The following is a 23601-nucleotide window of genomic DNA, read 5'->3' as shown; positions in this document are numbered from 1 at the left end:
AGGCAAAGCAAGTGATAATGAATACAGCGCCGAAATGAATCCTCTAAAATAAATAACTCTGGAGATTTGATTTCATTCAATTCCATCTCGAGTGAAAGTGCGCAGGAATAAAGAGTAGCGCGAGAAGCCAAGCCAGCCCTGGCTCTCACACCTTCTCGGAGGATTATTTGCTCGCCGTGTTCAATCATTTCTCATTTTAGATTTTTCTTTTTCTTGGGTTCCAGCCAGCGCTGCTCCTTAAGCGGGGAAGATTTGAACAGGCAGTGGCTGAATCCCCGACCGGCATGCCAGCCCACCATTTACCACACCAAAGGCCTGCTTTACTACCTCACCAGCCAAGGTCGGAATCCAGTGGTGAGTCTCTGCCCTTTGTGCTTTCATCTCCATCCAGTGCTCCATCCCTGTTGTTTTCTGCTGCCAACCAGAGTGGGTCTCTTGAATCAACCGCGGTATGGTAAACCATCCCCATCGTTCAACCGCTTTGCTTCAAGATCTACCCAAAACTACTGGAGAAAAGCAAGATTTCTTCTAACAGATCCGTTGGGTGTTGTTCTGATGTGTCTCCAACTTATGGTGACCCTATTGCAGGGGTTTCTTGTAAAAATTGTTTTTAGGGGGTTTGTCTTTGTCTTTGAGAGTATGAGTATCCCTAAGATAGCCAACACTCCAGAAGACAGGAGCAGGATTCAAAATGGTCTTAACACGATAGAGAGATGGGCCCAAACTAACAAAATGAAGTTCAACAGTGGCAAATGCAAGATACTCCACTTAGGCAGAAAAAAACAAAACGCAAAGATACAGAATGGGGGACAATGCCTGGCTTGAGAGCAGAACGTGTGAAAAAGATCTTGGAGTCCTCGTGGACAACAAGTTAAACATGAGCCAGGAATGTGATGTGGCGGCAAAAAAAGCCAATGGGATTTTGTCCTGCATCAATAGGAGCCTAGTCCTGCTCCCCATGCTCTATTCCGCTTTGGTTAGACCACACCTGGAATCACATTGTGTCCAATTCTGGGCACCACAATTCAAGAGAGATATTGACAAGCTGGAATGTGTCCAGAGGAAGAGGGCGACTAAAATGATCAAGAGTCTGGAGAACAAACCCTATGAGGAGTGGCTTAAGGAGCTGGGCATGTTTAGCCTGAAGAAGAGAAGGCTGAGAGGAGACATGATAGCCATGTATAAATATGTGAGAGGAAGCCACAGGGAGGAGGAGGGAGCAAGCTTGTTTTCTGCTTCCCTGGAGACTAGGACGCAATGGAGACATGGCTTCAAACTACAAGAGAGGAGATTCCATCTGAACATGAGGAAGAACTTCCTGACTGTGAGAGCTGTTCAGTAGAGGAACTCTCTGCCCCAGAGTGTGGTAGAGGCTCCTTCATTGGAAGCTTTAAAACTTTTAAACAGAGGCTGGATGGCCATCTGTCAGGGGTGCTTTGAATGCAATTTCCCTGCTTCTTGGCAGAATGGGGTTGGACAGAATAATGGCCCAGGAGGTCTCCTTCCAACTCTATCATTCTGTGATTCTGGTGCCCAGCATTGGACACAATATTCCAGGTAAAGTGGTCTAACCAAAGCGGAATAGAGCATGAGGAGCATGACTTCCCTGGATCTAGACACTAGGCTCCTTTTGATGAAGGTGAAAATCCCATTGGCTTTATTTGCCGCCACATCACATTCCTGGCTCATGTTCCCCTTCTTCCTCCCCACGAGGACTCCAAGATCTTTTTCACACGTCCTGCTCTCGAGCCAGGCCTCATCGTCCCCCATTCTGTCTCTTTGCATTTCGTTCTTCCTGCCAAAGTGGAGTGTCTTGCATTTGTCCCCGTTGAACTTCATTGTGTTAGTTTTGGCCATTCATCTCTCTAATCTGTCCAGATCCCTTTGAGTCCTGCTCCTGTCCTCTGGAGTATTGGCTCTCCCTCCCAATTAGGTCCCGTCTGCAAACTTGATGATCATACCTTCAAGCCCTTCATCTCAGTCATTAATAAAGATGTTGAACAGGACCGGACTCTCCGTCGCCTGCACATGCGCTGCGCACGCTTGCTCTCCCCTCCTTGCTTAGAGTCTCCGAAGTAGCCTTCTTCTTGGCTGAGAGGCCGGCCAATCACAGCAGAGGAGAGCTTTTTGTGGGAGAATTTGACAACTGTCTCCAAAAAGGAAGAAAAGGATAAGCGCAGAGATCTTCAGCCTTCTCTGCCAAAGGGGTTCCTAAGACCACCAGAAATATATGTCTTCTGATGGGCTTTGGTGACCCCTCTGAAACCCCTTGTGACCCTCCCAAGGGTCCTGACCCCCACGTTGAGAAACGCTGGCCTACTCCTTTACCGGAGGAGAAGTGCTTCCATAGTGCTTCCAGCTGCGCCCGTACCTTGGGAAGTCTGACTTGGACACAGTAGTCCACACTCTGGTTACATCCCGTATAGACTACTGCAATGCGCTCTATGTGCGGTTGCCTTTGAAGACTGTCTGGAAGCTTCAAATGGTCCCAACGAATGGCAGCCAGATTGCTAACAGGAGTGGTGCTCAGGGAGCATATGACTCCTCTGTTGCGCCAGCTCCACTGGCTGCCAGTTTGCTACTGGACACAATTCTAAGTGCTGGTTTTTGCCTATAAAGCCCTAAACCACTGTTTCTCAACCCTAGGGGGGTCACGAGTGGTTGCCAGAGGGGTCACCAAAGACCATTAGAAAACACAGTAGTTTCTGCTGGTCATGGGGGTTCTGTGTGGGAAGTTTGGTCCAATTCTATCATTGGTGGGGTTCAGAATGCTCTTTGATTGTAGGTGAACTATAAATCCCAGCAACTACAGCTCTCAAATGTCAAGGTCCATTTCCCCTAAATTCTACCAGTGTGAACATTTTGGCATATTGAGTATTTGTGCCGTGTTTGGTCCAGAGCCATCATTGTTGAAGTCCATAGTGCTCTCTAGATGTAGGTGAACTATAACTCCAAAACTCAATGTCAATGCCCATCAAACCCTTCCAGTATTTTCTCTTGGTCATGGGAGTTCAGTGTGCCAAGTTTGGTTCAATTCCATCGTTGGTGAAGTTCAGAATGGTCTTTGATTGTAGGTGAACTATCAATCCTTGCACCTACAACTCTCAAATGACAAAATCAATCCCCCCCCCCCCAACCCCACTAGTATTCAAATTTGGGTGTATTGGGTATTTGTGCCAAATTTCTCTCAGTGAATGAAAGTACATCCTGCATATCAGATATTTACATTATGATTCATAAGAGTAGTAACATTACAGTTATGAAGTAGCAACGAAAATAATTTTATGGTTGGGGGTCACCACAACATGAGGCACTGTATTAAGGGGTCACGGCATTAGGAAGGTTGAGAAGCACTGCCCTAAACAGTTCTGGCCCAACTTACATGTCCGAACGCACCTCCCCTTATGAACCATCTAGGACCTTAAGATTATCTGGGGAGGCCCTGCTCTCATTACCGCCTTCGTCACAAGTATGTTTGGCGGATTCGAGAGACAGAGCCTTCTCGGTGGTGGCCCCTCCGCTGTGGAATGCACTCCCTGGGGATATTAGATTGGCCAAGTAAAGACGTGGCTTTTTGAACAAGCGTTTCCAAATGCAGAATAACTGACATAGGAAAATGGAATGACAACAATGAGACCGGACAACGTTTTTAACAAGGAGACACTATGAATTTATATTTTATTGATTTGTTTACTTTTTATGATATGTTATGTTTTTATGATATGTAATGCAGTTCAATCTGCATTATATGAGTCTACACTCGCCATATATGTAGCCCCCAGTGGCGCAGTGGGTTAAAGCCCTGAGCTGCTGAGCTTGTTGATCGAAAGGTCGCAGGTTCGATTCCGGGGAGCGGCGTGAGCTTCCGCTGTCAGCCCTAGCTTCTGCCAACCTAGCAGTTCGAAAACATGCAAATGTGAGTAGATCAATAGGTACCGCTCCGGCGGGAAGGTAACGGCGCTCCATGCAGTCATGCCGGCCACATGACTTTGGAGGTGTCTACGGACAACGCTGGCTCTTTGGCTTAGAAATGGAGATGAGCACCAGAGTCCCAGAGTCAGACATGGCTGGACTTAATGTCAGGGGACTACCTTTACCTTTACCTTACCTATGTTTTTAATTATATTTATGATATTGTAAGAATTGAATTTTACTCTGTTAGCCACCTTGAGTTGCCTACGGGCTGAGAAAGGCGGGATACAAATACAGTAAATAAATCAATAAAGAGATGAAGGGGGTTATTTATTATTTATTTATTATGGGTTCTTATACCCCGCCCTTCTCACCCCGGGGGGGTCTCAGGGTGGCTTACAAAAGCAAGGCACAATGTGATGCCCGCGTCACAAGACAATCAATACAAAATTATTACAAATTCATAGTTAACAACAATTCATACATTATACCAATAAAATCAATAAAATCAATAAAAAGCCCCATACAAACCCAAATCCTCCTCCCACATGGTCAGTGTTCGCTAACTCATAGATCTCATTTTCAATTCCACTTCTTCAATCCTGCTCGTCTTATTCATCTGATTTAATTGCCAGATTGCCCGAAGGCCTGGTCCCAAAGCCATGTCTTCACCCTTCTCCTGAAGGAGAGGAGGGATGATGATGCCCTGATTTCCCCCGGGAGTGAGTTCCACAGGTGAGGGGCCATCACTGAGAAAGCCCTGCTCCTCGTCCCCACCAGCCTCACTTGTGACAGTGGTGGGGTCGAGAGCAGTGCCTCCCCAGCTGATCTCAAACTCCGGGGTGGGACGTAGAAGAAGATGCGTTTGTACAGATACACTGGACCGGAACCGTACAGGGTTTTGTAGGTCAAAACCAGCACCTTGAATTGGGTTGGCTTATTGATGTACGAACAACTCCAACGATTGTGGTGACGGGTGTGTCAGCTTCCTGAGAAGGATGCACAAAGGTCCCTGACTCCATGGGAACTAAGAACCTGTAAACGAACAGAGAGGCGACTGAGTAATGAGGACCTCTCCACCCCACCGCTATGGACCGATTTGTTTCTTCACCTTGCAGTCAATGAGGCTCCTGGAGTTCAATGCAAGGAGTGCATTTTGCATTGGGCTTGGCTATTGATCCCTTTGCTTCACTCTTTCTTGGCTTTCTGAGCATGACAGCTGCTGCAGGAGAGCCAATTTCTCCCTGCCTTTGAAGACTTCATTGATTTTACTTCGTACATACTCAACCCTTGGAAGAAAGCCTTTTCTTTCCCACCGAGGGAAGTTCACTGATAACCAAATGGTTCCAGTGAAGTACGTTTAGTCTCATTTGTCCCAGTGAGGCGTGAGCAGTGTTTGTTGTCTTCAAAGAAAGCTTGGTAGAAAGAACCTTCCAATGAGATTGTGGCAGACCTAGTAATAGAAGTCTTTAATGTCGTGAAAGATGTGGAAAATAGTATCTCAGGTTCCATCTACAGGGCCAAATAATACAGTTTTTGCTTAATTATATGGCCAGTGTAAAGGTAAAGGTAAAGGTTTACCCCTGACATTAAGTCCAGTCGTGTCCGACTCTGGGGTGTGGGGCTCATCTCCATTTCTAAGCCAAAGAAATGGTCTTCAATGGGGATTTCGAGCCTGCAATAATTCCATCCCCTGTTGACACTGATTCCCGTTTGCCTGAAATTCAACTTTGGGTGAGTTCTGGGTGTTCTTGTTTTCTGGTGGACTCAGCCATGGAGCTCAAGAAGCATCTGGAGGAGGCGAAGAAGCACAGCAGTGACTCCGGAGTGGGACCAGAGCGGAGCCTGTTGAGCAAGGAGCAGCGGGACCACCGGATCAGTCTCTTTCTACGGGATTTTGACCATCAGGCCAAGGAAAACCTTCAAGAGATGAAGAAAGAGCTGGCTTCACTTCTTCACACGGCCGAGAAGGCCTTCACTGAACTCATGAAGACGGTATAAATGAACAAAGGAATGGTAGAAGGATTATGAGAACGGAATCTGATTTTACTGAGGCGTTGATGACCACGTTGTTTTGTCTTGTATTGTCTGTCGTGTATGTTGTGTTTTAATCTAATTGTTATTGTTATATAAATTGCATTGTAAACCGCATTGAGTCGCCGATTTAGGCTGAAAAATGCGGTATAAAAATAAAGCAAATAAATAAATAAATAAAATAAAGAGCCAGCATTGTCGGTAGAGAAGACCGAGAAGGCCCTGTCCCTCGTCCCCACCAGATGCGCTTGTGAGGCTGATGGGACCAAGAGCAGGGCCCCTCCAGACGATCTTAACAGTCTTGATGGTTCATAGGGGAGAATACGTTCGGAGAGGTAAACTGGGCCAGAATCGTTTAGGGCTTTATAGGTTAACACCAGCACTTTGAATTGTGCTCGGAAGCTAATTGGCAGCCAGTGGAGCTGGTGCAACAGAGGAGTGGTATGCTCCCTGTACCCCGCTCCCATTAGTAGTCAGGCTGCCGCACGTTGGACTAATTGAAGCTTCCGGGCAGTCTTCAGAGGCAACCCCACGTAGAGAGCGTTGCAGTAGTCTAAACGGGATGTAACCAAAGCGTGGACCACCGTGGCCAAGTCTGACTTCCCAAGGTACGGGGAAGTGTGTCCTCTGCTGGGCATAGAGCATCCCCAGTGGATTAATTTTCCCTCTGATTTCTCGGCTTTTTTTTTTTTTTAATATAAATTTTTATTAAGTACATAGATACATAAATACATAGATAGAGGGGGAACAATATATAGCGGATAGTGCAGTAGGAAAAGTACAGGGGTACCCTGTTATTGGCGATACTCCCAAGGGATGTAGGGTGGGGAGGTAGGTAGGGAAGGGGTGGGATGAAGATGGGACGGGGGTAGAGGGGTGGGTGGGCTATGGGGTAGTTAAAAACTTTGAGCTTCCATCTATTCTGTGAGGATTTTCGATAAATATTTTCAGTTTAGCTTCTTTAATGCTTCTTCCTTTCTTGCGACACTGGATTTGTGATTTACTCTTTTGTGATTTTATTTATTTATTTATTTATTTATATTTTTAATAAATGATGTCTATTTTCAATTTCTTAAGGAAGACCTTTACTAAGCCCCAGTTCGTAGGTTTACTTGGGATGCCATGGTTTGGTGTTACCCAATATGTCAGTTCATCCATGGTCATTATATCAAGGATTTTATTGATCCAGTCTTCTCTTTGAGGGGCTTCTCTCTGTTTCCATTTTTTAGCGAATTCGATCCGTGCTGCTGTAATTAAGTAATGGAATAATTTGTCATTATTTTTTTCCTCCTTAATGTCATACATTCCCAGGAGAAAGAATTCTGGTTTGTTTTCTATTTGTATTCCTAAGATCTTTTGAATATCTTTTTGAATCATTGTCCAGTATCTTTTGGCTATGGGGCAAGACCACCAGATGTGGAAGAAGGTCCCAATCTGGTGTTCGCACTTCCAACATTTGTTTGAAGTGTTTTTATAACATTTTGAAATGATTTGAGGAGTCAGGTACCACCGATGGATCATTTTGACAATATTTTCTTTTAATTCATATGAGTAGGTTAATTTCATTCTTTGGTTCCAAACTTTCTCCCATTTATTCAGTTCAATTTGGTGGCCTATGTTTTGGGCCCACTTGATCATTGAGTCTTTTACTTGTTCCGTTTCGGTGGTCCACTCTAGTAATTTTTTGTAGAGTTTTGTGATAAGTTTGTTGTTTGTCTTCAATATGCTGTCCAGGAAATCGTTTTGATCAGCAAATTCTGCGATTTTGTCTATCTTGTAGATATCAACCAGTTGTCTATAGTTTAGCCAAGTGAGGTTAGGAAAGATTTCTTTTATTTTATTTTCATCTTTAAGTACATATTTTCCTTCTGCCTTTTCTAGGATGTCGCGATAAGTAGGCCATTGTTGCCAGCCCATTTCTCTCCGGTGAAGGGCTTCTAGGGACGAGAGCCACAGTGGAGTTTTATTATATAGTCTTTTTTTGTGTCTCTCCCATATTTTCATTAGGCCTGCTCTTATATAATGATTGTTAAAGTTCCTTTCGATCTTTGTTTTATCGTAGTGCAGATAGGCGTGCCAGCCTCGCCTGAGGTCTACACCTTCTAGGGAAAGTAGGTTTTTGTTTGTTAATTGGATCCAGTCTCTGATCCATATCAGACCGCAGGCTTCATAATAGCACCTCAAGTCTGGGAGGCCGAGGCCGCCTCTTCTTTTGTCATCGATAAGTATCAGACGCTTGATCCTGGGCTTTTTCCCTTGCCATACAAATTTGGAGATGGTTTTGTTCCATTGCTTGAAGATGTTTACATTTCTGATTACTGGTAGGGACTGAAACAAGAATAGCATCTTGGGCAAGATGTTCATCTTTATTATAGAGATTCTCCCTAGTAGAGACAGCTTCAGATTTTTCCAATTGTCTAGATCCTTCTGTACTTCTTTCCATATCTACTGATTTCTCGGCTCTTGTGAAGGGGGTCCCTTGTTCCTTTTCACTTTCTTTTTGTGCTGTCATCTTCTATTTCTCTGCACCAAATACTAATCCTCCTTGTCCCTGCACATAAGTAGCTGAACAATTGCATTCAGTTGCTGCAAGTTTTTCAGGCTGTATGGCCATGTTCCAGAAGCATTTTCTCCTGATGTTTCGCCTGCATCTATGGCAAGCATCCTGAGAGGTTGTGACTTTATTTCTGTAACCTTTTATTTTTGCTTCTCATCCATCGTTAATGAATTGAAGAGTGTCACCTGTCATCCATTCAGACTTTTTTTTTCTAATAGTGTCTTTTTGCATTGTGTGACTGGCTGATTGTGCACACTTCCAGTCTGTGACCAGCAGTGCTGTGGAATTAGAAGCGGCACGAATGGAGGAGGAAAGGGAGAAACATGCCAAGTGGAAGGCGTATCAAGCCAACCCTGACCAGGACTGCCTTCCACCTGGAAATCGATGCCCTCACTATGGAAGAACATGCAGATCAAGAACATGTGGTTCCTCAGCCCCCTACGTATCCACCACCAAGACACTACACTTGGAAGGTCACCATACTCAGACAATGAGGGATCGCCTAAGGCAACCTGTGACTCAGCCATTTTGTGCACATGCCGATCAGTTAGAAATTGTTTTCCCATACCACTGCAGAGTCATATGAAAATGGCTTTTAACCTTTCTAATTATTGAGAGTAAAGTTATCCTCAAATACTCTGATCCTACTGACCTCTATGGCTTGCACATCTTTTGCATTATGGTGGATTTTGTGGATTTTGTTCCCTGCCTTTTTCTTGGAGCTGTCGTGCAGTGAAGATCATGTCCACGGTTCCTCTGGAGGGGCGGAAGCCGTTCTGGGATTCTGGGAGGGTGTCTTCTGAGAGCGGTAGAAGGCGGTTTGCAAGGATTCTTGCGAGGATTTTCCCAGCGGAGGTTAGAAGGGAGATACCTCGATAGTTTCCGCAGTCTGTTCTTTCCTCTTTTTTGAAGAGGGTGATGATGGTGGCGTCCTTGAAATCTGCTGGGATTTTCTCGGTCACCCACACTTTTTCTATGAGCTGGTGGAGTTGTAGTGTCAGCTCAGGTCCTCCCTCTTTAAAGATTTCAGCAGGGATCCCATCAAGTCCACTGGCTTTGTTATTTTTATCAACCACTGTACATGGCATTTATTGACTTTGCAAAGACACTCAATACAGAGAATCACAGTGCTCTGGACCATCCTCCAAAAAATCAGGTGCCCTAACAAATTTATGAATATCCTGCGGCTCCTCCATGATGACATGATGGCAACAGTCCTGGACAGCAATGGCTTCCAAAGTGACCCATTTAAGGTGGAATCAGGTGTCAAACAGGGATGTATTACTGCCCCAACTTTATTTTCCATCTTCATCACTATGATACTTCATCTTGTTGACGGGAAGCTTCCCACCAGAATGGAAGTCATCTATCGGACAGATGGCAAGCTGTTTAACCTCAGCAGACTGAAAGCCAAAACCAAGGTTACAACAACATCTGTCATAGAACTCCAGTATGCTGATGACAACATCATCTGTGCGTATTTAGAAGAAGACCTACAAGCCACTCTAAACACTTTTGTAGATGCATAACAGAAGCTCGGCCTCTCATTGAACATCAAGAAAACCAAAGTGCTGTTCTAGCAGTCACCAGCCAATCCCTCTCCAATGCTAGAAATACAGCTTAATGGTGTAACATTAGAAAATGTGGACCATTTCTGCTCCCTTGGCAGCCCCCTCTCCACCAAAGTCAACATTGACACTGAAATACAACACCGCCTGAGCTCTGCAAGTGCAGCATTTTTCCAAATGAAGCAGAGAGTGTTTGAGGTGCTTGTTTATAAAGCTACTGTCCTCCCAACTCTGCTATAAGCTTGCAAAATGTGGACTATCTACAGACATCAAATACAACTCCTGGAATGATTCCATCAGCATTGCCTTCAAAAAATCCTGCGAATCTCTTGGGAAGACAGGCAAACAAATGTCAGCAAGTATTGTCGAAGGCTTTCATGGCCGGAATCACTGGGTTGTTGTAGGTTTTTCCGGGCTATATGGCCATGTTCTGGAGGCAATTTTTCTCCTGACGTTTTGCCTGCATCTATGGCAAGCAGCATCAGAGGTAGTGAGGACCTCACTACCTCTGAGGATGCTTGCCATAGAGGCAGGCGAAACGTCAGGAGAAAAATTGCCTCCAGAACATGGCCATATAGCCCAGAAAAACCTACAACAACCCAAATGTCAGCATGCTGGAAGAAGCAAAGACCACCAGCATTGAAGCACTAGTCCTCTGCCATCAACTCCGTGGACCAGCCGCGTTGTCCAGATGCCTGACCACCATCTCCCAAAACTGTTGCTCTACTCCAAACTCAAGAATGGAAAACGGAATGCTGGTGGACAGGAAAAGAGATTGAAAGATGGGATCAAAGCCAACCTTAAAAACTGCTTTGAGACGCCTGAGGGCTGAGAAAAGCAGTATATAAATGAAGTAAATAAATAAACTGGCATAGACACTGAAAACTGGGAAGCCCTGGCCCTTGAGTGCTCCAGCTGGAGGTCAGCTGTGACCAACAGTGCTGCAGAATTTGAAGAGGCACGAATGGAGGACGAAAGAGAGAAACGTGCCAAGAGGAAGGTATATCCAGCCAACCCCAACCAGGACTGCCTTCCATCTGGAAACCAATGTCTCACTGCGGGAGAAGATGCGGATCAAGAATAGGGCTCCACACTCACCTACGGACCCACCACCAGGACACCGACCTTGGAGGACTATCTTACTCGGACAATGAGGGATCGCCTAAGTATATCATGGCTTCAAAGGAGACAGAGCTTAAGAATCAGAGAGCAGCCATATTGTTGATTTTGCTATGCAGTATCGCCTTTTCTTTAATGGACATTAATGTCGAGGCAACTCATTGCATAAAATCTATGCTCATAATGTAGAGATTCCCCAATACCATGGCGAAGATGTGTCAGGATTGTGGAGCACTGATGGGTATTGACTTCCCATCTCAGCAAACTGGACAATGGGTTGTTCTTCAAAAGTCCAGGTCAATATTTGTCTCTTGCGTCAATAAACCCTGAATTTTCCCTCTAATGAGAGCCAGTAACTGCATATCAAGGCAATCTAAATCTGTCCTCAATAAAAGAAAGCCTCGTGCCTATAACAACAGAAGCCAAGCAGATGGATTAGGCAGGTGGATTAGATGAAGAGTAATATAGCTATTTTCCGTGATGGCAGGTCATGTCCCTTTCTTTGCTTCACCGAGATGTACACAATGTGCAAGAACAGCTCCCATAATTGCATGCTTATGAATTCTTTCAAATTGCGTGGTATAAGCTTTGCATTTAAAGAAAACCAAGTGGTGCTTAATTGCTCCGCAAAGTGCAGGTTTTGGTTCTCAAAAGGATAACAGAAGAAGTTTGACAGTAAAAAGCAGCAGACAAATTGCCTTGTTATTGCTCAATAGATTTTTTGGAACTTGTCCTCGGAGGCTAAGTGTGTTCATCAGAACAGAAATAGTTTCTCCTTCCTGTGAATACGAGGAACTGTGATGGTGTGAGAAGAGGTCTCGGGTAGAGAAGTCTCAGAACTCTGATCAAACCTGCCAATTCTTGGAACACTTTGGAAGAAGCAAGGACAACTGGAATTGCAAAAACCTGATGTAATGGTTATATCTCAGTGGCTGGTCCTAGAATCATATTTGTTTGTTTGTTTGTTTGTTTGTTTACAGCATTTATATTCCGCCCTTCTCCCCACCCCGCAGGGGACTCATTGAACACATATATGGCAAACATTCAATGCCATTTTTTGACATACAAACATATACAGACATAGACAGGGGAGCTGTCGCTTTCATCGTCCATCTGCAACGCTGATGAAGCTCTTCCGCATTCCCCGCATGCTTCCCCACTGGAATGCTTTGCTGGAGTCTTCTTTATGGCCTCATAAATCAGTTAATTTAGGGGACTCATTGAACACATATATGGCAAACATTCAATGCCATTTTTGACATACAAACATATACAGACATAGACAGGGGAGCTGTCGCTTTCATCGTCCATCTGCAACGCTGATGAAGCTCTTCCGCATTCCCCGCATGCTTCCCCGCTGGAATGCTTTGCTGGAGTCTTCTTTATGGCCTCATAAATCAGTTAGTTTAGCCTCCCCACAGTTTTTTAAGGTGGTACCTAATTTTCCTACTTGACAGATGCAACTGTCTTTCGGGTTGCAAAGGTCGACAACAGGCTACACACAATTGGTTGGAAACCCACGCCAACCCGGGCTGGCTTCGAACTCATGACCTTTTGGTCAGAGTGATCTTAATGCAGCTGACACTTCGCCAGCTGCACCACAATCCTGGTGGAATCATAGAAGTGGAAGAGACCACAGGGGCCATCCGGTCCAACCCTATAGTCTGTACTATAATTAAGTAATTGAATTAATTGTTGGTGGTGTGTCATAAATATTTTTGGTGATCATCTGTCTGGAACCAGTTCGATTTTGCTGCCAGATCAAAATTATACCTGCATCCTAAACTCTTTTAACTCTCCTTATGATTATCTGCAGTTAATGATGCAGTGGGTTAAAACATTGAGCTGCTAAACTTGTTGACTAAAAGGTCACAGGTTCAAATCCAGGGACTGGTGTGAACTCCCACTGTCAGCCCCAGCTTCTGCCAACCTAACAGTTTGAAAACATGCAAATGTGAGTAGATCAATAGGTACCGCTCCAGCGGGAAGGTAACAGCGCTCCTTGCAGTCATGCTGGCCACATGACCTTGGAGGTGTCTATGGACAATGCTGGCTCTTCGGCTTAGAAATGGAGATGAGCACCAACCCTCAGAGTCGGACACGACTGGACTTAATGTCAGGGGAAAACCTTAATGTTGCCTTCAGAATAGGAGGCTGAGAGGAGATATGATGAGGGCCATGTATAAATATGTGAGAGGAAGCCGCAGGGGGGAGGAGGGAGCAACCTTCCTTTCTGCTTCCCTGGAGACTAGAACGCAATGGAAGAATGGCTTCAAACTACAAGAGAGGAGATTCCATCTGAACACAAGGAAGAACTTCCTGACTGTGAGAGCCATTCAGCAGTGGAACTCTCTGCCCCGGAGGGAGTGTGGTGGAGGCTCCTTCTTTGGAAGCTTTGAAACAGAGGCTGGGTGGCCATCTGTCAGGGGTGATTTGGATGCAATATTCCTGCTTCTTGGCAGAATGGGGTTGGACTGGATGATGGCCCAGGAGGTCTCTTCCAACTCTAGGATTCTAGGATTCTATGATCTGAACATGAGGAAGAACTTCCTGACTGTGAGAGCCGTTCAGCAGTGGAACTCTCTGCCCCAGAGTGTGGTGGAGGCTCCTTCTTTGGAAGCTTTGAAACAGAGGCTGGGTGGCCATCTGTCAGGGGTGCTTTGAATGCAATATTCCTGCTTCTTGGCAGAATGGGGTTGGACTGGATGAAGGCCCAGGAGGTCTCTTCCAACTCTTTGATTCTAGGATTCTATGTGAGAGGAAGCCACAGGGAGGAGGAGGGAGCAAGCTTCCTTTCTGCTTCCCTGGAGAGAGACTAGGACTCAATGGAACAATGGCTTCAAACGACAAGAGAGGAGATTCCACCTGTACATGAGGAAGGACTTCATGACTGTGAGAGCCGTTCAGCAGTGGAACTCTCTGCCCCGGAGGGAGTGTGGTGGAGGCTCCTTCTTGGGAAGCTTTTAAACAGAGGCTGGATGACCATCTGTTGGGGTGATTTGAATGCAATATTCCTGCTTCTTGGCAGAATGGGATTGGATTGGATGATGGCCAAGGAGGTCTCTTCCAACTCTTGGATTCTAGGATTCTATGATAGGTGTCCTTAAGTGACTATTCCTGGAGCTTTCACCAACTCTTCCCTTGGAGAGCACATCACAGTTCTTTAACCCAACTGGGTGGTGTAAGGCCCTTCCACACAGCCTTTGAACTTGGCTATTTGAGTCCACTCTGCCCTAAATCCCAGTTCCAAACAGATAATGTGGGATTTTATTCAGCTGTGTAGAAGGGGCTGCAGAAGCATTTAACAGCCTCCTTTCCTTTCACCCCCAGGTGTTTTGTGACTACCACGGCCATTCCCAGAAGAAGAATGTATTCCTGTATGGATGCAGTATCAAGGAAACCTTATGGCAAGCAGGGTGCACAGTTGACCCCACTGTTGTCACAGAGGACGTTGGGTATAGGGTAAGGCATGCTTTCTGTAGTACAAAGTGTATTTCTGCCCAGGTGCTGCTGATAAGATTGGTTTCTTCATTCCTGGTTTAGGCCAGGGGTTCTCAAGCTGTAGGTCCCCAGAAGTTTTGGCCTTCAACTCCCAGAAATCGAACAGCTAGTAAATTGTCTATGACAGTGTTTCTCAACCTGGGGGTCGGGACCCCTGAGGGGGTCACGAGAGGGGTGTCAGAGGGGTCACCAAAGACCATCAGAAAACATATGGAGTAGTAAATAAAATTTTCTGTTGGTCATAGGGGTGTTGGTCATAGGGGTGTGGAAATTTTGGCCCAGTTCTATCATTGGTGGGGTTCAGAACGCTCTTTGATTGTAGGTGAATTATAAATCCCAGCAACTACAACTCCCAAATGTCAAGGTCTATTTTCCCTAAACTCCAGCAGTGATCGTACTTGGGCATATTGAGTATCTGTGCCAAGTTTGGTCCAGATCCATCATTGTTTGAGTCCACAGTGCTCTCTGGTTGTAGGTGAACTACAACTCCAAAACTCAAGGTCAATGCCCACTAAACCCATTCAGTATTTTTTGTTTGTCATGGGAGTCCTGTGTGCCAAGTTTGGTTCAATCCCATTGTTGGTAGGGTTCAGAATGCTATTTGATTGTAGGTAAACTATAAATCCCAGCAACTACAACTCTCCAATGACAAAATCAAGCCTCCTACCACCTCGGACGTAGGAGTATTTGTGCCATATTTGGTCCAGTAAATAAAATGCATCCTATATATCAGATATTTACATTATGATTCATAATAGTTGCAAAATTGCAGTTATGAAGTAGCCACAAAAATTATTTTATGGTTGGGGGTCACCACAACATGGGGAACTGTATTCATGGGTCATGGCATCAGGAAGGTTGAGCACCACTGGTCTATGATTTCTGGGAGTTGTAGGCCAAATCACCTATTTTTATTTATCGTGTCAGTCTCAACCAGACAATTGTATTACATTTTTAACAAATTTTTAACAGACAAAACAGAGTTTGCAAGCTTGGTAGTTGATTAAATGTCCTTTGACCAGTATCTGGTTACTTGTAGGGCCTCTGGTGTTGCTGCAAGGAGGTCCTCCCTTGTGCATGTGGCGGGGCTCACCTAGGGACCCATAGGTTGAGCATCGCTGGTTTAGGCTTTGAGTAATCCCCCCCAAGAAAAGTCATATGGTTGGACAGAGTATGCCAGGCCTCACCTGGAATCACACTGTGTCCAATTCTGGGCACCACGTTCAAAAGAGATATTGGCAAGCTGGAAGGTGTCCAGAGGAGGGGGACTCAAATGATTAAAGGTCTGGAGAACAAGCTCTATGAGCAGCTGCTCGTGATCCATTCTGGTCAAAGCCTTGGCTGTATCTTGCCTGGTCCATTTTCAGTGGTCCAGCTGCCAGATCACTGAATTTTCCTGAATCCTAAATTGTTGTTCAGTCGTCTCCGACTCTTCGTGACCTCATGGACCAGCCTACGCCAGAGCTCCCTGTCGGCCGTTACCACCCCCAGCTCCCTCAAGGTCAGTCCAGTCACTTCAAGGATGCCATCCATCCATCTTGCCCTTGGTCGACCCCTCTTCCTTTTGCCTTCCACTTTCCTCAGCATCATTCCCTTCTCTAGGCTTTGCTGTCTCCTCCTGATGTGGCATTCAAAGGACTTCAACTTTGTCTCTAGTCTCCTTCCCTCCAGTGAGCTTTAGTCGGGCTTTCTTTCCTGGAGGATGGACTGGTTGGATCTTCTTGCAGCCCAAGGCACTCTCAGAACTTTCCTCCAACACCACAGCTCAAAAGCATCGATCTTCCTTCGCTCAGCCTTCCCTAAGGTCCAGCTCCACATCCGTAGGTGACTACTACAGGGAAGACCATGGCTTGGACTAGGCAATGGATCTTGGTTGCCAGTCTGATGTCTCTGCTCTTTACTATTTTGTCGAGACTGGACATTGCTCTCCTCCCAAGAAGGAAGCGTCTTCTGATTTCCTGGCCACAGTCTGCATCTGCACTCATCTTTGCACCTAAATAGCCAACCGGAATTCTGCACATCCCTAATCATTTGTGTATGTGTGTAACCTACAGGCCTGTAGAAGCTACGGTAGCACAGTGGGTTAAACCACTAGCTGCCCAGTACCCGAGGAAGCCCCTCGGGTACTGGGCAAGGTTGGCAGTTCAAAGCCATGGGTCAAAGTGAGCTCCCGCTGTTAGCCTTAGCTTCTCCCAATCTAGTAGTTCAAGAACATGCAATTAGAAGATCAATAGGTACCAACACGGCAGGAAGGTAAAAGGCACCCGTGCAGCCATGACAGCAAAGCATGAACAGGAGGTGTCTACACACAACAGATTCTTCGGTATGGAAATTGAACAAGAGCACCTCTCCATGGCCATAGTTGAGCACTGCCTCTAGATGCCAGAGATGGAAAGGGAATCCTTTGCCTTTGTTTGTGTGTTGTATGTATGACGCCCAACTCTACTACTCTTTTCCACCTAACTCCAAGGAAGCCCCTTGGGTACTGGACAAGTGCCTGGCCACTGTGGCTGTCTGGATGAGGACGAATAAGCTGAGGATCAATCCCGACAAGACAGAGGTCCTCCTGGTCGATTGTAAGCCGGATCGGGGTATAGGGTGGCAACCTGTGCTGGACAGGGTTGCACTCCCCCTGAAATCACAGGTCCGTAGCTTGGGGGTCCTCCTGGACTCATCACTTACGCTTGAAGCCCAGACGTCGGCGGTGGCTGGGAGGGCCTTTGCACAATTGAAGCTTGTGCGCCAGCTGCGACTGTACCCCGTGAAGGCGGATTTGGCCACGGTAGACCACGCCTTAGTTACCTCTAGATTGGACTATTGCAATGCCCTCTACGTGGGGCTGTCCAGAAATTTCTACTTGTCCAATGGGCGGTGGCCAGATTATTAACTGGAGCGAATTACAGATAGCGGTCAACCCTCTTGTTTAAGGAGCTCCACTGGCTGCCATTTAACTTCCGGGCACAATTCAAGGTGCAGGTTTTGACCTACAAAGCCCTGAATGGTTTGGGACCTGCCTACCTGCGTGACTGCATTTCCGTCTATGAACCCACACAACCTCTTCGATCTTCCGGAGAGGCTCTTCTCTTGCCTGCATCGCAAGTGCGACTTATGGGGACGAGAGAAAGGGCCTTCTCTGTGGTGGCCCCCCGGCTCTGGAATTCACTCCCCAGAGACATTAGGCAAGCCCCCACACTGGCAACCTTCAGGAGGAATCTGAAAACCTGGTCATTCCAATGTGCCTTCAATGATTGAATGTAAGATACTCCCTAACCAAATTTGGCACTTTATTTTTGTCATGAGTAGCATGCAGATTGACTCTAGCCCAGTTAACTGTGTGTGTGATGAAATTGGCTCACAAAAGAAAAACATACGAGACTTCGGCTTAAAGTAGAAAAGAAAATATTGTAGTATTGGCAGCATACAAAAACAAAGTGGCAGGATTGCTGTTTCCACAAAAGTACCATGAAACAATATCTTCTGAGAGATATCACTACTCAGCTGAGAGAAGCAGGAATCCTTGTCCTCTTCTCATGGCTGTGTCTTCGCAGGACATCTGCAGCATCGTCCCCGGCACAGAGGCATAGATGCACAACAGCATAAACACACAATGGCACAGAACTAAACACACAGTAGCTATCTTTATACACATGAAAATAACACTCTCAACTAACCCTTCAATTAACTGAAACAGCTGTAGCACAAACAGCCTTGAACCTTACAGCAACTTAAAGTTATAGCACAAACAACGTTGATCCTTACAACAACTTAGATAAAGTACGTTGCAACCTCTTAGTAGCAACAATTTTATGGTTTGTGCAATTAATTCCTTCCTCAATCCGGATCTCCCTTCCCAATAATTTCCATTGCCTAATCTCCCAGTGTTTTAAAATTTTAGAATTTTATCCTTAAATTTGGCCTTTCCCCGTGCAATTTTTGTGTGTTTAATGTCTGATTTTATACTGCTGTCTCGCTTATTATTTAGGTTTTGCATTTTATGTTTTTTAGTTCCGTTATGCCTTGTGTTATATTGTATTATGCTTTTGTGTAATATTGTGTTTACTGTATTGATGGACGTGGCCTCATTGGGTACTGGACATCTCCCCTGGGGGGTATAAATAAAGTATTATTATTATTATTATTATTAGTATTAGTATTAGTATTATTATTACTATGTTATTGTTGTTCACTGTGACAACACTGTAACAACAAGGCATTGAATGTTTGCCTCTATACGTGTATACTGTAATCTGCTCTGAGTCCCCTTTGGGAGATAGAGCGGAATATAAATAAAGTGTATTATTATGCATTGCAGTCTTCAAGATGTTGGAATGAATTTCCCATCATTTGAAATTACTAATAATTGTGGTTGGGATTGATGGGAGCTCAATGAATGGAGAGCAACTGATTCCTTACTATTCATTGGAAGTTGGAATAGGGAGGGATTTTGTATTCTTAGTATCCTTGTCCATATAAACCAGGGGTCCTCAAACTATGGCCCAGGGGGCGGAGACGGCCCTCCAAGGTCATTTACCCGGCTCTCGCTCAGGGTCAACCTAAGTCTGAAATGACTTGAAAGCGCACAACAACAGCAACAACAACAGCAACAACAACAACAACCCTATCTCATCAAAAGCAGGCCCACGCTTCCCATTGAAATACTAATAAGTTTTTATTTGCTAAAATTGTTCTTCATTTTAATTATTGTATTGTTTTAAAGGGTTTTTTTGCACTACAAGTAAGATATGTGCAGTGTGCATAGGAATTCATTCATGCTTTTTTCAAATTACAATCTGGCCCTCCAACAGTTTGAGGGACTGTGACCTGGCCCTCTGTTGAAAAAGTTTGAGGACTCCTGATATAAACAAAGGAAGAGTTTCAGAATTTAATCCTTTTAGAAACACTTTTTGGGTTTCTGAGTAGTAAATAAAAATTGCAAGAAAAAAAAACCCTGTCTCCTTCGAGCAGCTTTTGAAAAAGTAACTGTAAAAAAGTAAAAGTAGAGTAGCTTTTGAAAAAGTAACTGGACTGCAACTCTGAGAAACCTGTACCCAGAATGGCCAGTGACCATCCTACAGGAATGCCTGGGTTCTTTTCCCCAGTGGATTGCAAGCTTGATGAAAATTCAGGTCATCCTTATCTCTAAATCATATTCAACTTTGGAACAACACACTATTTTCAGCGGACGTTAGACTGAAATAAACATTGAATGCAATTGGCTCTGGATGCCTGGGAAGCGGTTTGGTTTCATGTACGAGGGGTGTTTTTTAAGTAAGGTCCATTTTGTTGTAGACACGAGTAGTTTGTGCACATACCACAACGAGCACGTGCGTCGTGTACCGGCATGCCTCGGGAACAACTATGCTCAGTTTCCGCTCTGTCGCTCACCTGTACGGTTCTGTTCTGTGCTTTAAAAATGTGTAAGACTCTCAACTTACCCTCCGCATGTGAGGTTCGCTCAGGGATACGGTATTGTCAGCAAGGAACCTGCCTGCTGCAGAAGTCCATCCACAGATTTGTGAAGTGTACGGTGAGACCGTTATGAGTGAAAGCAAAGTGCGTAAGTGGGGACGACAATTCAAAAATGGCCGTGACAACGTCCATGATGAGGACCGCTCCGGTCACCCTTCTTTGATTACAATTTATTTATTTCTCGTGTCAGGGCAGCCAGTCAATTATATTACATTTCTAACAGAACAAAGCAAACAAACAGAGAAAATACAAAACGTGTGACTTTGGTAGTTGATTAAATGTCCTTTGACCAGTCTCTGGCCACTTGGAGTGCTTCCGGTGTTGCTGCAAGAAGGTCCTCCCTTGTGCATCATGTGGCTGGGCTCAGGTTGCATTGCAGCAGGTGGTCAGTGGTTTGCTCCTCTCCGCACTCGCATGTCGAGGATTCCACTTTGTGGCCCCATTTCTGGAGGTTGGCTCTGCATCTCATGGTGCCAGAGCGCAGTCTGTTCAGCACCTTCCAAGTCGCCCCGTCTTCTGTGTGCCCAGGAGGGAGTTTCTCATCTGGTATCAGCCATTGGTTGAGGTTCTGGATTTGAGCCTGCCACTTTTGGACTCTTGCTTGCTGGGGTGTTCCAGTGAGTGTCTCTGTAGATTTTAGAAAACTATGTCTGGATTTAAGTCGTTGACGTGCTGGCTGATACCCAAACAAGGGATGAGCTGGAGATGTCTCTGCCTTGGTCCTTTTACTATTGGCTGCCACTTCCCGGCGGATGTCAGGTGGTGCAATACTGGCTAGACAGTGTAATTTCTCCAGTGGTGTAGGGCGCAGACACCCCGTGATAATGCGGCATGTCTCATTCAGAGCCACATCCACTGTTTTAGTGTGGTGAGATGTGTTCCATACTGGGCATGCGTACTCAGCAGCAGAATAACAAAGCGCAAGGGCAGATGTCTTCACTGTGTCTGGTTGTGATCCCCAGGTTGTACCAGTCAGCATTCGTATGATATTGTTTCTAGCACCCACTTTTTGCTTGATGTTCAGGCAGTGCTTCTTGTAGGTCAGAGAATGGTCCAGAGTGACTCCTCCCAGGTATTTGGGTGCGCTGCAATGCTCCAGTGGGATTCCTTCCCAGGTAGTAATCCTCAGAGCTCGGGATGCTTGTCTGTTCTTGAGATGAAAAGCACATGTCTGTGTTTTAGATTGATTAGGGATCAGCTGGTTTTCCCTGTAATAAGCAGTAAAAGCACCTAGAGCTTCGGAGAGCTTCTGTTCAACCATCTCAAAGCTCCCTGCTTGAGTGGTGATGGCACGATCATCAGCATAGATGAATCTCTCTGTCCCTTCTGGCAGTGGCTGGCCATTTGTGTAGATGTTGAACATGGATGGAGCAAGCACGCTCCCCTGAGGTTTGATTACAGTGAACTCTTGGTTATCGGAGCAGGCGGCAAGTTTTTATGAAGAGGGTATTTTAAAATTGGTTCAGAGGTATGATAAGTGTTTGAACAAACTTGGCGACTATGTCAAAAATAGAGTGAAGTAGGTACTTTCTGAAAATAAATTTACTTCTTTTGAAATAAACTTTTGTTGTGTACTTATTTTCCAACGGACCTGACTTAAAAAATACGCCTCGTAGTTCTACTTTGAGACGTGAGAGACAGTAGCGACTTCTCTGGATGGAAAGGGAGTTGGAGTTCTCCTCCCAAACAAATGTTTGGGCACATTGCAACAAATGGATCTCTTTGCTGCATTTTTTTGAAGTATACAATTAAAAGATAATTAATGTGAAAATAAACAGAGGGGAAAGAACCATTAACTTGAGACCTTGGAAACACAATTAGAACAAACAGAATATTAAATTCTTATTTGCTAATGTTTATAAATGAGCACCACGCATCTTACGTTCTACTTACCTACCCGCATTTGAATCTAATTAAAGTAAAAGGGTTGATTATGAGGACAAATTCTATTGTCTTGAGCAGATAAATGGGACGAGGGAATCCGCATGTAGTTTTTTTCCCCCATTTGGTTGCATTTTGCAAGGCCAAGATAGGAAGGCACGGATCTTTGTGGAAGAATCAGGCTGTACGTACAATTTGTGGGCATTGGGAGGACATTGTGCATTTATGCGTATGTCTGTCTATGTCCATCTGTTTCTCTGTGTGAATGTCAACCAAGGAACGTATCCCACTGCGCTTCAGGAGCATGCCAACTCCAAGACCTGGCTTGCACTCACCCAAAGCAGTTGAAGCATCACTTCAAAGTCCAACATTTGGTTAAGAGTCCTCGTGGACAACAAGTTAAACATGAGCCAGGAATGTGATGTGGCGGCAAAAAAAGCCAATGGGATTTCAGCCTGCATCAAGAGGAGCATAGTGTCTAGATCTAGGGAAGTCTTGCTCCCCATGCTCTATTCCGCTTTGGTTAGACCACACCTGGAATATTGTGTCCAGTTCTGGGCACCACAACTCAAGAGAGATATTGACTCTAAGCTGGAATGTGTCCAGAGGAGGGCGACTCAAATGATAAAAGGTCTGGAGAACAAGCCCTATGAGGAGCGGCTTAAGGAGCTGGGCATGTTTAGCCTGAAGAAGAGAAGGCTGAGAGGGGATATGATAGCCATGTATAAATATGTGAGAGGAAGCCACAGGGAGGAGGAGGGAGCAAGGTTGTTTTCTGCTTCCCTGGAGACTAGGACGCAATGGAGCCATGGCTTCAAACTACAAAGGAGATTCCATCTGAACATGAGGAAGAACTTCCTGACTGTGAGAGCCGTTCAGCAGTGGAACTCTCTGCCCCGGAGGGAGTGTGGTGGAGGCTCCTTCTTTGGAAGGTTTTAAGCAGAGGCTGGATGACCATTGGTCAGGGGTGATTTGAATGCAATATTCCTGCTTCTTGGCAGAAGGGGGTTGGACTGGATGATGGCCCAGGAGGTCTCTTACAACTCTAGGATTCTATGATTCTATGATTCTAAGAGGGGTCTCACAGGAGTTTAAATTTATTAGGCCTGGGTAACAACGGAAAAATTTGTTTCTAAAATCGATTTGTATTTGGGGTTTTTTTTTGTTTCGATATTTAAAATAATTACAAAATTTTCCTTTTAAAAAGTTCGATATTTACGAAATTTCGTAAATGGTAAAAAATTAACGAATCGATTTCCGAAACAATAACGAATCGATTCGTTAATGGCGGACGCGACCGCGAAATACGCTAAAAAACCTCCAAAACCTTCTGAAGCTTCCCTCTCCCTCTGTTCTTGACTGTTGGTGTGATATTATAATTTTTTTTCACTAATTAAACAAAAAACTACCATAAAACTTGCCCCAGACATGCGGAAATAATAACGAAACGACCTCGAAACAATAATGAAACGAATACAATAACGAAATACGAAGCATTTACAAAACTATTTAAAAATTCATTTTTTAAAAAAATTGCTCCAGAATGGTTCGTTATCGTTT

At 45.0% G+C, this 23601-nt stretch overlaps 1 protein-coding gene across 1 annotated transcript in view; it reads left to right on the top strand.

The window, feature by feature from the left end:
- AGBL1 (AGBL carboxypeptidase 1) overlaps positions 1 to 23601 on the top strand; it is a 728548-nt gene that overhangs the window by 356430 nt on the left and 348517 nt on the right. Inside the window, exons 19-20 of the mRNA XM_067471459.1 lie at positions 225 to 354; positions 14521 to 14652. Coding sequence (XP_067327560.1) covers positions 225 to 354; positions 14521 to 14652 — 262 coding nt within the window. The remainder of the gene's footprint in view (positions 1 to 224; positions 355 to 14520; positions 14653 to 23601) is intronic.

This window comes from Anolis sagrei, chromosome 9 (genome assembly GCF_037176765.1).
Source record: "Anolis sagrei isolate rAnoSag1 chromosome 9, rAnoSag1.mat, whole genome shotgun sequence".
Classification (NCBI taxonomy): domain Eukaryota; kingdom Metazoa; phylum Chordata; class Lepidosauria; order Squamata; family Dactyloidae; genus Anolis; species Anolis sagrei.
This window is presented reverse-complemented; position numbering and strand designations above follow the sequence as displayed.